Source organism: Sorghum bicolor, chromosome 10, assembly GCF_000003195.3.
Source record: "Sorghum bicolor cultivar BTx623 chromosome 10, Sorghum_bicolor_NCBIv3, whole genome shotgun sequence".
NCBI classification, from domain to species: Eukaryota; Viridiplantae; Streptophyta; class Magnoliopsida; order Poales; family Poaceae; genus Sorghum; species Sorghum bicolor.
This window is the reverse complement of record NC_012879.2, coordinates 49,616,797-49,630,654: the sequence shown is the minus strand read 5'-3', so window position 1 is coordinate 49,630,654 and position 13,858 is coordinate 49,616,797. Positions and strand designations below refer to the sequence as shown.

General features: G+C 42.0%; 1 protein-coding gene and 1 long non-coding RNA gene across 4 annotated transcripts; one reads left to right on the top strand and one right to left on the bottom strand.

Annotated features, from left to right (window-relative positions):
• Positions 1-1,394, bottom strand: LOC110430885. 2 transcript variants are annotated; one of them, XR_002448318.1, is made up of 3 exons: positions 982-1,394; positions 636-888; positions 1-544 (listed from the first exon to the last, which is right to left on the bottom strand). It is a non-coding gene; the product is annotated as an uncharacterized LOC110430885 (long non-coding RNA). The 2 variants fall into 2 exon arrangements; XR_002448317.1 differs by having other exon boundaries at positions 636-817.
• Positions 6,576-13,564, top strand: LOC8061974 (nuclear poly(A) polymerase 4). Of its 2 annotated transcripts, none has more exons than XM_002438528.2 (12): positions 6,576-7,365; positions 7,469-7,546; positions 7,637-7,744; positions 9,510-9,572; positions 9,658-9,819; positions 10,711-10,824; positions 10,923-10,985; positions 11,060-11,389; positions 11,468-11,632; positions 11,900-12,769; positions 12,857-12,933; positions 13,031-13,564. In XM_002438528.2, exons 1-11 carry the CDS (start codon positions 7,261-7,263, stop codon positions 12,884-12,886), a joined length of 2,088 nt encoding a protein of 695 aa, XP_002438573.2. In that variant the 5' UTR covers positions 6,576-7,260; the 3' UTR covers positions 12,887-12,933; positions 13,031-13,564. The 2 variants fall into 2 exon arrangements, with proteins under 2 accessions (XP_002438573.2, XP_021304447.1); XM_021448772.1 differs by having other exon boundaries at positions 12,897-12,933; positions 13,031-13,558.

Below are 13,858 nucleotides of genomic sequence, written 5' to 3'. Positions count from 1 at the left end.
TAGACAAAGAACACACGTGTTAGCTAAAATTTAAGCAAACATTGGTATGTAGTCATTGTTACAATAATCATGGTATCAACACATAATATCAGACATACTACACCAACAAAAATTCATAGTACAATGAGTTCTCAAACAAAGATAGTGCTGAAATGAAAATACTAACCCCAGTTAAGAAAATAATCTGCCAGCATGGAAGACTATCAGGAACCAACATCCGACAAAAACAGAAAGACAGGCTACCTACCGGCACTACAGGGTAAAAAATAATGGGTAATCTGTCGTAAAATGCCACCTGCATAACCACCATCGCCATCTGCCGTGCAGGTTGAGCCGCAAGCAACTTGGTGGCGCGGGGCAGATTGGCCATAGGAGCTGCTGGCGTTCTGAAGTTTCAGAACATTCAGAGTGCAGAATTCAAGACAGCTGAACTTTTCTGAATGCTCACAATATTTATAATTTTCACAGCATCGAGAAATTATACAGTCTTCAGGGCACTGCTCATCGGATCCTCTAGAAAGCCCATCACAACCAACTTCAACACCTACAGTCAAGCGCAAACAAAGGGTGACTACCATGCACCAACACTACCATGTCTAATATGTGCAATGGAATAATAAGCCGTGTTACAGTACCTTCTCTTCCATGCCAGTGGACGTCTCTTTGTTACGGCCAATGTCCATTAGCTAGCCTTGTCGGATAGTCACACAGGTACTAGAATTAGATGGACACAAAGTAACTAATGATGAAGTTCTAACAGATGCATCACTAGAGTCTGCTCGCACCAGAGCATTCCAGGCAACGGTGATTTGTGTTCCTGAATACATTAATGATCTAGCTTGTTTTAGACATCGTGATTCGCCATTTATAACATAGACACATGCATCACTGTTGTGAGTACTGGAAACAAGATCAGGAACACAACCCAAATATCCAAAGATTCATGGCATAAACATAGAGAACAAAGGACTCGTCGTTTACCTCAGGGCCATTCCATCGAACACCTCCTGTGCGCTATTGATGTTGACGTCAAGTTCTGCATAGGTGATGGTGGGTGCTGCTAGGACAAAGAACGCTAGTGAGGTGACAGGGATTCTGTGGACGCCAACCCTTCGGCTTGGGGACCGTCAGTGGTCCCTTCTGTGTAGCCAGCTGCCGGCCATGGCTACACCGCCGATCTCGGTGGATCCCCGTGCTCAAGCGACAGTGGCGCCGGGAGACGCGTGAGGGGGCAACGGCATGGAAGAGAACAAAGGGGAGTTCGATCCGTTGCGGTCGATGCTGGAGCCAGCCGGATCCATTCGCTGGACGAGGGGGCGTGCGGCAGCGAGAGCAAGGAGAAGAGAGAGAAAGGAAAGAAAGGAATGAGGAAGGGGCTAAGGTCTGACCGTTCGGCCCAGTTGGAGGGGTCTCTCTAAAAAATCTCTTAGGAGGGGTTTTATGTAGAAAGAAGACAATCTTCATATCTCTTCTTTGCATAAAAATAAATTTTATGTTAGGCCCTTATACAAAAAATATCCAAACGTTGATTCTGTTGTAGGCTTTACGTACTGGATTGTGGGTCTATTTTGAAGAAGATGGAGGATGTTTATGCAAAATATACAACGCCAGATGTCAACACGAGAAGCCATGGAGTTCTAAATGTTGTGGTGCGAGAGAAACCGAGTGGGTTTTAATCAACCCCGATTTGCCAAAAATCACGAAAAGAGGTATCCAATGATTTTGCATTTAGAGTTTACATTTTGGGCAACTTAGCAAATGAGAGAGCAAACTTGGCATATATGCCAAGCTGCGCACGGCTTGGCAAAAGGCCGATCGCCTGCGTCTCCGGTCCCCTGTGCGACCTGGACTTTCTTCGCAGCATATATGGTCCATCGATCGCAACAGAAACCCTCGGCTCTCCACCCGCCGTCCGCAGCCGATCGTAGTCGCCAAGGACTCCATCGCGAGCACTGGCCCTCCACACGCTGTCGTCCGCTGCCGATTGCGGCCGACTCCATATCGCGCAGAAACTCTCTCCCCACCCACCACCATCCACTGTCGATCGCGAGCAACACCATCGCCGTCGTCCGGTGAGGAAAACGCGAGAACCGGCAGTGACTTTACACGCGTGAAGGAAAGTCGCGCGGGAAGACGATCGCGAGCGCGCACGAAGGAAAAGAAATCACGGTCGGATCTACTTTGGCTAATTGTCAACTCAATTATGCAAAACCCTTAGAGATGACCTATTTTTAGACTTTTGTGATATCAACTTTTGTGATATTGTCGGTGTCTCGACTCGCGGTCCAAACACTAACAAGTGAATTGTGTCTACGTGCCCTCAATCCAGATGGTGATGCAGGAAGAAATACACATGGTTTATGTCGTGAATGTCCTACGTCTAGTGTGGAGGATTTGTATTATCCTGCACCCGTGGTGCTCGTAGTAGGGGTTACAAGTAAGTTGCGAGAGAGGGAATATGTCCTAGGTCTCGACTCTAGATGTGGTGAACTAAGTCGTGATCCTTTGGCGTGTGAGACTTGTGTTCGTGGTGTTGTTCGCACATGTTTGAATGAGACCCTCCCTCCCTCCCCTTTTATAGTTTTAAGGAGAGATAGCGGATACATGTGTTTGTGTTACAATATCATGGTCTTGATCCCAGGTGTGGGTTGAGGTATGGCATTGTACGCGACGACAAGATGCTCCATTCCTGATGTTGTAGTTGATCATGGTCGTGGTATGGGCGCTCCTATTGCTGTAGTGTTCGTGTCGAGCCATGCTAATGTTGTAGACAAGATGTATGTGCTTGTTTCCCACTTGTGCTGCCTTCCGAGGCCTCTTTCCCACGGTCCATACCCTGGAGTTCTAACGGATCCGTGGCTACAATGGTTGGGATTGACGTCGCTGACTCGACCATATGACAGTGACAGGGGCAGGTGCTGTAGTGGCGGGAGCAGGTAGCACAGTTCTCATCATGCCCTCCTCTGCGCAACGTGAGCGCGAGAGTGAGGACATGCCCTAGATCCCACCCGTCGTACGACGATCTTTGATGTGTTTGGAAAGCTTCGAGCGCTTTATTGGGGGTGAGGTGCCTGAGCCTAGGCTCGGGCGAGGCTGAAATCATCTCAGGCTTAGTTGGATCTTGGATGAGAAAGATTTATTCTAATCTCGTCCGAGGCCTGGCCTAGCCTCGGGCAAGTCGAAACTGCTTTGGTCTTGCCCAAGGCTTAGCGTGGCCTTCACTAAGATGTTTTTGGCGATACCATGTGTCCTTCTTGCCGAGGCTTGATGATTGGGCCATAGATGGGGTGCTAAGCGATTATCTTGGCCTCTCTTATTTATTATTATTATTTTGTTTTTTAAAAGGAGATCAAGGTTTCTATGCTCTCTGTTTGGGTACCCTAGAGAATATCATAAGTTATGTTAGAAAAAATATATCTTAACTTTTTACTAAAATTTTGATAGCTTAAGAAATTTAAAAATAAATTAACAGTAGATACAATATCATATAAAACATAATGATGAAAAAATTATAGTGCATTTTATAACACAAATACAATGTCCTCTATCACCTCACAACATTTGAAACTAAAATATAATTTGTGGATAGAGAAACAAAAAAGAAAAATATTTTTAAGGTGTCAATTAGACCAACTTAAATAGTTGGAGGAAGTAAATTAAACCAAATGTTAGTTTAGGGGGTTGTTTGGACATAGGCCAAACTTGGAGGGAGTAATATGGACTTTTTCAACATAACTTATGTGCGCACGTACAATTTTGTATACAAATTTCCTTCCAATTTAATGAGTTCTTGTCCATCTCTTTTATTTGCAATTAAATACGCTCTATCCATCTCTAATTAAGGCTAGTCTCAATAAGGTTTAATTGGAGTTTATAGACATTAAATATGCTGATGTAGCACTATAGTAATAAAAGAGAGAGGTGATAATAATTTTATAGAAGTAGAGAGAGTTTTATGAGAACGAAACTCATTTGTACTGTTTCTAAAATACGGATGCATTGTAAACTGAGCCATAAAAATTGCACTAAGATGACCTAAACTACCCGTGGACATATACTTCTTTTGAAGGTGGCGTCCCTTCTTGATTAAAGGCAACGTCACCAATGATTTTGGCCCTGTTTAGATTTGAAAGTTTTTGGTCAAAGTGGTAAAAATTTTTGTGGTAAGAACTTTAGCTCAGAAGTCTGACGCACGTGAAAATTTTTAGGTGTTTAGTTTGACAAATTGTTTTCTGACACAACTTGGGCTGCATGCAATTGTAGTTATCATTGGTGGGCTTACATAGAAGTGCGTGCACAGTAGCAGGTCCTACAGCCCAAAATTTTGGTCCCAAAATTTTTTTGGCCCCATTTAGGACTTGTTTAGTTTCAAAAATTTTTGCAAAATCGACACGGTAGCATTTTCGTTTGTATTTGACAAAAATTATCCAATCATGGACTAACTAGTCTTAAAAGATTCGTCTCGTCAATTTCGACCAAACTGTGCAATTAGTTTTTATTTTCATCTATATTTAATACTCTATGCATGCGTTTAAAGATTCGATGTGACGGGAAATCTGAAAAATTTTGCAAAAATTTTTGGGAACTAAACAAGGCCTTAGTTCCCAGGCCCCAATTCTATAATTTTTTTCTGTTTGGACCAAAAAATTTCAAATCTAAACAGACCCTAAGAATTTTGTATTCTAACCTTGCTCACAGTTGTTCCATAGTCTTGTTTGAAGGTCACCATAAATGCTCGCTCGATGAAACATCATCAACCACTTAAAGCACTCTAAATAAACAATTAATTTTATACTCTCAATTTTTAATTGAATATTAAAATTTACACGTGGCCCTTCTTTTTTTCAACTTTGATCCATGAGACACGTGTCTTGATCGAGTTTCATCGTTCCCTACTAGAGCGCATCTTCCTTAGTACTTATTACAAAGAAACACTTTAGTAGATTTGAATTCAACGAGATCACTTAAGATTGAAACCCCTAGTGTTATTCCAACCAATTTTGCATAAGCTTGTACATTACTCTCAGGGTCTCAATAGTCTGGCATCCCCTTTGCTGGTTGGGGAATAGATGGTCAGGTTGATACATTGCTCAATCATTGCAAAAGAAGTATTAGTTTCACATTTCCATTTAGATTTACGGTTTGGTAGCTTGACTGGATGGTGCTGGAACATTTATAGGAGTATTTGATTATATGACGTGTTTCCTTGATGCAATAGTTAATCATACGTTTGATCTAATGAAGTCTCGTGGATTTGTGCTATGTACTCATGTTTGATTTTCCGTCAAAATTGTCATATAAAGACAGGTTCTAAATATTACTATACATCTTACAATCTTGATTTTTTCTTACATTAATAGGTTATTATCAATTATCACAACTATAGATACATGCGTGTAGTGCGTGAGTTTTATATGCTCTCATTTGTTATGTGTGTTTTGTGATGTAAATAAATATTAATGTTTTTATTCCTATATCAGGAAACTATTTGTTATGTATGTCCACTGCTAGGGTTTTATACGCTCTCATTTGTTATGTGTGTTTTGTGATGTAAATAAATGTTAATGTTTTATTCCTATATCAAGAAACTATCTGTTATGCATGTTTAATATTCTGGTGAATTTGCGGATTTATCCGTGGATATTTTGGAGTATTTTTCGGTGGTGATGGGTGTGGAGTGTCGCCGTGTGTTTTGAGATTTAGGCTCTGTTTACTTTTCAAAAATTTTATAACTTTTTAAAGATTTTCTGTTACATCGAATCTTGCGATATGCTTAAAGCATTAAATATAGATTAAAAAATAAATAATTATACAGTTTATTTATAATTTACGAGATAAATTTTTTTAGTCTAGTTAGTCTATAATCGAACAATATTTATTAAATACAAATAAAAATACTACTTCTACAATGTTTATTTTTTTTTAAAAAAATTGCAACCAAACCAGGCCTCTATAGCTGGCGCCTGGCGGACGTGCTTTTACAGTTTTTACGTGATCTGCCACGGTGCCACACCAGTCTCGCCAGCCGCGCCGGTTCCTGCGCGTTTCTCTCCTCCACCGCGTGGCCTACGCCGCGGCGCCAACGAATACAACACGGGCCGGCCCCCTCTCCCTCCGCGTCAACCCGATGCCATTAGCTATTACTCCCTCCATCCTAAATTATAAGTCATTCCAAGAATCTTAGAGAGTCAAAGTATTTTCACGTTTGACCAAAATTATAGAGAGAAATACTAAGTGAATATACTATGAAAATATAAATAAGGAAGAATCTAATGATATTTAGTTGGTATCATAATAATAATTAGTTTATCATATAAATTTGGTCAAACTTATAAAAGTTTGACTCTTCAAAATTTTTAGAATGACTTATAATTTGGGATGGAGGAAGTATACTACGTAATTAATTATTTATTTAAAAAATAATCAACCACCCGGCCACCCCGTTCAACGCGACCAAACCAAATATCCGATTAACCCCTCTCCTCTCGGGAAAAGGAAGGAAAAAAAATCTGGCTCCACCGCCGCCCGCCCCCCGGAAGGAAATAGACGGACGGATAGCCCACAGAACGCACGCGCTCCCAATTCTCTTTCTCTCTCTCTCTACTGCCTTCCCCCTCCTTCCCCTACCTATTCGCCGCCCCTCTCTCTCCTGCCCCTCCCCCGGCCGCCGCCGCCGCCCCACGGCCCACCCCGCCGGCCGACGCGCCACCTCCGTATCTCTCTCTCTCTTCCCCGCCGACGCGGGGCGGCGGATCGCCGGATCCGCGCGGGGGAGGGGGATCTGGATTGGATGGTCCTCTCCGGCCGCGCCTAGGCCGGCCTGATCCGATCCGACCCGTCCCGTCCAGTCCCGGCGGCGCAGTCCGGGGAGATTTCGGACTCGGGCGGTCGAGTCTCTCTGCGGCGGCGAGGGGTTTCCGGGCCCGGGTAGTGTCCGCATCCGTGTGGCAGGCGGTTCGTTACCCTTGCGTAATCCTAGTCGGAGACGCCGCGCTCAGCGGCAGGTATAAGGGATCGGGGGGCCGCTCCAGATTGAGCACGGGGGGAGGTCGTGTCGCGCCCGTTCTCCGCGTACAAGTCGTGATTTTGTGGCGGCGCGGCCGTGAGTTGCCGTGATTCTAAGGGGTTTCCGGCGGCCGATCCGCTCTAGTTACCCTATCCTGTCCCTTCAGGGCGGCGTGCGGCCTCGTCGTTTGTTTGCCGTGCCGCGTCTTCCGAGGAGGAGTTTGATCTAGTTAGTGTTCTCGTGCCGTTGGTTCCATGGCCAGCGGCTCTGATCCCCCGAAACAGTACGGAATAACCAAGCCGTTGTCATTGCTCGGGCCGGTGGAGGCTGACCTCCAGAGGACGGCGGAACTAGAGAAGGTTTGTAATTGATTTAGTTTCATGTTTCCAGTATTTTCTCAATTCTTTGCCCGACTGATATTTGTACTATGTAATTACAGTTTTTTCTGTTGCTGATTTGCAGTTTTTGGTCGAGGCGGGTCTCTATGAGAGCCCTGACGAATCTGCTAGGCGGGAGGAGGTGCTGGGGAAGCTTGACCAGGTTGCTACTTTTGTTGCCACACACATCCATTGTTCTCACTTGCTCAACTGGCATTATCCTTCTCTAAGCATACCCTTTTGGCATTTGCAGATTGTAAAAGACTGGGTGAAGCAATTGACTAGTCAGAGAGGATACACTGATCAAATGGTTGAAGAGGCAAATGCTGTACTCTTCACCTTTGGTTCATACCGTCTTGGGGTAATTTCTACCACTTCCCCTTTACTAGTTGCGCCTGTTTTGCTCTGCCACACATCTTTTATTCATTCATTAGTGGAATCGTGATGGACTGATGTGTACAGTTTAGATAGTGTTTGTACTTGTGATAGTATATAGTTTTGATGCTCCTTTAACAGTGTCCGTGTCCTAATAAAACACAACAATGGAATTTCTTGTGCTTGAGGACTAGTTGCAAAGTTACAACTGATATGGAAACAGTCTAAATATTGGGAAGTGGGATTTATGTAGTGTAGGAGTGGTTGCATTTATCCAAACCTGCTTTTTTGAGAACACAATTTGATGAGATAAGAGTCACACTTTCTTTAAAGTAAAAAATTTGCTGACCAGTATCCAACTTAACATGAAGTTCTGCATCTTGCCATGCTACCTTGTGATATTAAGCATGTGCTGGTTGAGAACAATTTTGAGTTTCTGAAGACCTTCGCATTGTCCTTGTTCAGCCAACATATAAATTTCAAATAAGCCATAGTGAATGGCTACTATGCATCTGCAGTCTCATCCAAGTATATCTTATATGGCTGCTTGAATTTATTGCACTTGTATCATTTTACCAAACACCTCCCTTGCCTTTTTGGCCTGTTCTATTAGACTATTACTCTAGGGACCCACTTAACAACATAAGTTTTGAATAATAGCATGAGTGTAGAAATAAATGAATGTTTAATTGAGTTGTACAAGCAACATTTTCAATCCATGAATCGATGATCAACAGCATCATACAAGATGCACTTTGTTTTAGTGAAACTTGGAACATTACTGGATTATGGAATATAAGTAGCAACAATAATGGTTTTGGAATTTCAAAAAAAGGTTTTGGAATATGCATTCCATGGAGAAATGTTGGTGAGATCTAGCTAGCTGCGAGTAGTAAGTAATGTGGCGAAGGAAGCTTCACTGAAAGCGCTGCAGAGTAGTAGTAGTTTTTTTTGAAGAAGCAGCCTGCAGCCCACTCTTTTTGATCATAGTTGACGAATAGAGTTTCCATCCCAGCCCAATCTCCTTTCTTTTGACCAAGAGTTTTTCAAAGCCAAAGCTTGGATAGCTAGAATATCATCTCAATGGCTTAACCCCTCTGCTCAAATCTTGAAAGCTCCTCCTTGTCAGAAGGTCAGGTAGTGTCCACATTCATCATTGGCCATAGTTCGAGTTTAATGGTCATGCTCACACCTGGTGCTGCTAGGCTGACCATATGTCATATCACTTTGTTGTGTAATGTTTCTGTCAATTAGAATCTGGATCCAAGCTGAATCTTTTGGAGGTAGTCGTGCTGCTGTCAGAGACATAATAACAAGTTGTAACCGGCCATTAATTGCTGGTGTCTGCTTCTAGTTGCTGGTAGGTACCATACCAGCCAGTAATAGGTGATTTAAAATTCTGGTGTACGCTTGTGATTCTAGCAAGTATTAGGCCACACAAACATGATCTTGTGGGATTTTATAGGTGTGTAATGTAAAAAACAAATCACCAAATGAAATGAACCAGAAACACAGGATTATCAAGCTTGTAACTACATGATTATACCATTGGCCTAGCTCTGGTTAAATTCAGGCTTGTAGTTTGATATTTGGATTTTCATGATGCTTCTGATCACAAGGCTGTGTCTGTAGAAAATAGATGAATTACGTGGAGCTGAATGTCCTTTTCTGTAATCCTTCTTTGTGAAGAATTTCTTATACTTTATTTTTCACATATTAATTTGTTTTTGCTTTTTATTTTACCTTTGTAGGTTCATGGACCTGGAGCTGATATTGATACACTCTGTGTTGGACCTTCATATGTGAACCGTGAGGTGATTTTTTTTTGGTTGTGTTACACATTTGGTGTGGTTTATATATTAGAGACATGATTTTACTAACATGTGATTCTGTTGGCAGGAAGATTTTTTTATTGTACTGCATGGGATATTAGCACAAACAGAGGATGTGACCGAGCTGCAGCCTGTACCTGATGCGCATGTCCCTGTTATGAAATTTAAGTTCCATGGAATATCTATTGACCTTCTTTATGCCAGTGTCTCCCTCTTAGTAGTACCAGCTGTAAGTTTCTTACTATATGTTTCCCCCAGTTAATCAATTGTTTATCTGTTCAACTTAGACATAGCTTATTTCATGAGGTGTTTGAACTTGTATCATTAAGATTTTTTTATTTTCAGCTGTTCTTTTACTGTGACACAGAAGACAGCCTTTTTTGTATTAAAAACATGGTACATGGCAGTGTGTTGTTTATGTCTACAGGTGTCATTCCTGCTTTAGGTTAATACATTTTGAGAGAAAGTACAGCTGGGGAGGGGCCCCCACTGTTTGCTTTATTAAAAATAAATAAATAAATAAATAAAAGGACAAAACTGTACAAAAGAAGTTTCACAAAGAAGGAAGCCCGAGGTGGGTTAAGGAGCTAATATAATACATTTGATGAGGAATTCCTATGACTCATTTGGTGTCTTAGTTGTGTTAGAGGTTCTATCTTTCGGGCCTGTGCTTGCAATACAAAATCAGTCTTTTGCTTCAGTTTTAAGTTGCAGATTACTTGTATTTTGGTAAAAATCTGACTGTTGCTACCAAAACTTTTAGAATTTGTTAGAATGCCTTCCATCTATATATTTTGTAGTCATCCTGGTAAGTCGTTTTGTTACCCCTGGTTGCACTGCCTTCTGTTTCTCTGCTGTAGTGAGGTAATTCTCGATATTCCTGAACTTTGTTTTTTGCAATGCTATTTTTTCTTCACAATCAGCCTTGATTCATTAGGACAAACGGGTTAATTTTACAGACATCAATGCAGAATTCCCTCTGCTATTGATTTCACCAAATCTTTAGTTTCTTTGTCATGTCCTTAAATTTATGCATAAATGTTTACATGTGGGTCCTGCATCATGCTGTATTATGCCATTTGTTCCAAGAGATACATATCTAGTTAACATGCTACTGCAGGACTTGGATATCTCTCAAGGATCAGTCCTTTATGACGTCGATGAAGCTACTGTCCGTAGTCTTAATGGGTGCAGAGTTGCAGACCAAATTATTAGACTTGTTCCAAATATTGAGGTTGACTTGAGGAATCAGATATGCATGTTTCGTTTTCTCAATTGTCTGTTACCTCTACAATATCTGAACGTTCTAATTCTATGCGTCTTTTCTTACAGAATTTTCGCACGACATTAAGATGTTTGAAGTACTGGGCAAAAAGAAGAGGTGTTTACTCTAATGTAAGTTTGTCACAAGTATGCTTGGCTAACTTCCTCTTCAACTGGCTATGATATCCAATCATTCGTTTTGCCAGGTTACCGGTTTTCTTGGTGGTGTCAACTGGGCTTTACTGGTTGCACGTGTCTGCCAGCTCTATCCCAATGCTGTGCCAAGTATGCTGGTCTCACGGTTTTTTAGAGTTTTTACACAATGGCAGTGGCCAAATCCGGTTATGCTTTGTTCCATAGAAGAGGATGAAGTTGGTTTCCCCGTTTGGGATCCACGCAAAAATCCTCGTGATAGATGTCATCATATGCCCATTATAACCCCTGCATACCCGTGCATGAACTCGAGCTATAATGTTTCCACAAGCACGCTGAGGGTTATGGTGGAACAATTCCAGTTTGGTAATAAAATTTGCCAGGTAATCTTCTTTGCACCATTGAAGTTACTATTTCACAAACACTTACCCTTACCATGTATTGTATGCCCTCTGGTTCAGGAAATTGAAATGAATAAGGCCAGCTGGTCTGCTCTGTTTGAGCCTTTTCAATTTTTCGAAGCATACAAGAATTATCTACAGGTTGACATCATCGCCGAGGATGATGAAGACCTTAGACTTTGGAAAGGATGGGTTGAATCTCGATTGCGGCAACTAACTTTGAAGGTAATGTTCTTGTATTGGTTGCATCTTACGAGCTTAGTCAACTTACTAGCTTGCTGCTTGTTTTGTGGGGTGGTGTTAGGAAACATGTTGGCAAGCCACTGTTAGTTTTTCACTGTTTGATTCAGTTGCTGTTTTGATTGTTAGTCACCCCTAGTAAGATAGTTTTTTATCAAGGTACCTATGTTTCCATGATTTTATGTCTAATTTTAATGCTGTTGCTGTTAATTTGTCATGTAACTAAGATAATTTCTTGTTGGTTGTAAACAGATTGAACGTGATACATATGGAATGCTACAGTGTCATCCTTACCCACATGAGTATGCAGACCCTTCTAGGCAGTGTGCTCATTGTGCTTTCTTCATGGGCTTATCAAGGAAAGAAGGTGTGAAAATACAGGAAGGACAACAGTTCGATATTCGTGGAACTGTGGATGAGTTTAGGCATGACATCAATTTGTATATGTTCTGGAAGCCTGGAATGGAGTTAGCTGTTTCTCATGTTCGGAGGAAGCAGATCCCAGCTTATGTGTTTCCAGAGGGTTATAAAAGACCTCGCCCTTCAAGACATGTGAACCATCAGTCTGATAAAAATGACAATGAAGATGGCACAGTAACCCAGTCTCCGGACAGTCAGCTGAAGAGAAAGCATGATTCTGTTGGAACTGATGATATTGAACCCAACAGGTCTGCTAAGAGGTCATCGGTCAGCCCAGTTCATCCAAAAAATTCACCTCAATCTGGGAGCACTGGCGATGAGACTAGATGTAACAACCAAATAAAAAGGGCTCCTAGTGATGCAAGTGGTGGCAGTCCGGCTTCACCTCAAGCATCAGAGAGAAGCCCAGATACCATTGTGTCTTCCCCTATGTGTACGACAACAGGAGCAGTGTGTTCTGGTGATGCAATTAGTAAGCATGGTGTTCCTCTTGTTGAGAACTGCACCACTCCAACTGTAGCAGTGTGCACAACTTTGAAGCGTGTAGCTGAGAAAGTTGTATCAGAGCTAGTTGGAAGTGAAAGGTTGGGGAGCAACAACAGTGCTGAATTGCTGGAGAGTATGGAAAAGGATGTTCTTGCTGAAAATGTTTGTTTTGGCGGGAATGGAGTTACACAAGGTGGCCTTCCAGAAGAGTTAGAGGTGATGCTTCTGGTGCACCCTGCTCCTGTTTTTGTGCTGTCTAACATGATCTGAACATTCTCATTTAACTTTTTTGATGTATAAAAGCCAAACCTTAGGATTGAAGTGGTTTCTTAAGCTGATGCAGGTATGAACAAGGATACATCATGGAAGTCATCACTGAGGCATGGTCTTGAACTCAACCCTTGTGCATTCAATATCTACATTGCTCTGTTTTCTTTATACTCGGCTGTTTGGTATTTGTCTGCTACTTTTTGGCAGGTTTGGTGGCATCAACTGCACAAGATTGGGGGAAAAATGTTGTAGAGATGGACAAGTTCTACTTCTTGCTGGATGGAATGGTAAGTAGCTCAACTCACAAGTTTCCTTCTGGACACAGATTAGCAATTGCGGGGTTTCTCTCTGATGGGAGATGGTCGAATATCATGCCTTGCAACGGCATGGCAAAAAACAACAAAGAAGATTTCGTGGAAGGGCATGGTCGAATATCATGTGTATTGCTGGTGCACTCTAGATCAGCATGGACCTTCAGTTTTTGGTTTTTCCTTGTTGAGCAGCTGGCTCTTGTGTATGAACTGAGCTGCAGCGGGCTTCCCAGAGTTGATTTGTTTGAGTCTGAGATGCCCCTGCCATGCTGTAGGTCTAGAATAGAACTAGATGACATGATGTGTTCCCTAAGGCCCGTTTGTACCCCTCCTTTGTAACATAAGATTTTTGACTTTCTTGTGTGTTAGTGGTACCATTCGTGTGATGAATCTGATGAGTTATAAAGGTCACATTTTCTGTTTTGGTGCTCGCATTCTGGACTTTTTGGCATTGGAACAAAAGATTTGTGAACCACCGGTAGCCATCGATGTTAAGGATTGCAATCTGTCGTCGTCTAAAGACACATGGTTTTCCTAAATAGGAGCACTATAAAGTGATGATCATCTCTTTGTTTCCCTTTTCACTTTGTCGTCTGATACATAGATTTTGCATAGTCTACTCGTCGGGTCACATATATATTGCATTGTCTGCTGGGGTTACATGCACGATCACATTAAATCCTCCAAATGACGGATCTGGCAAATGGCAATGAAAACGATCAAA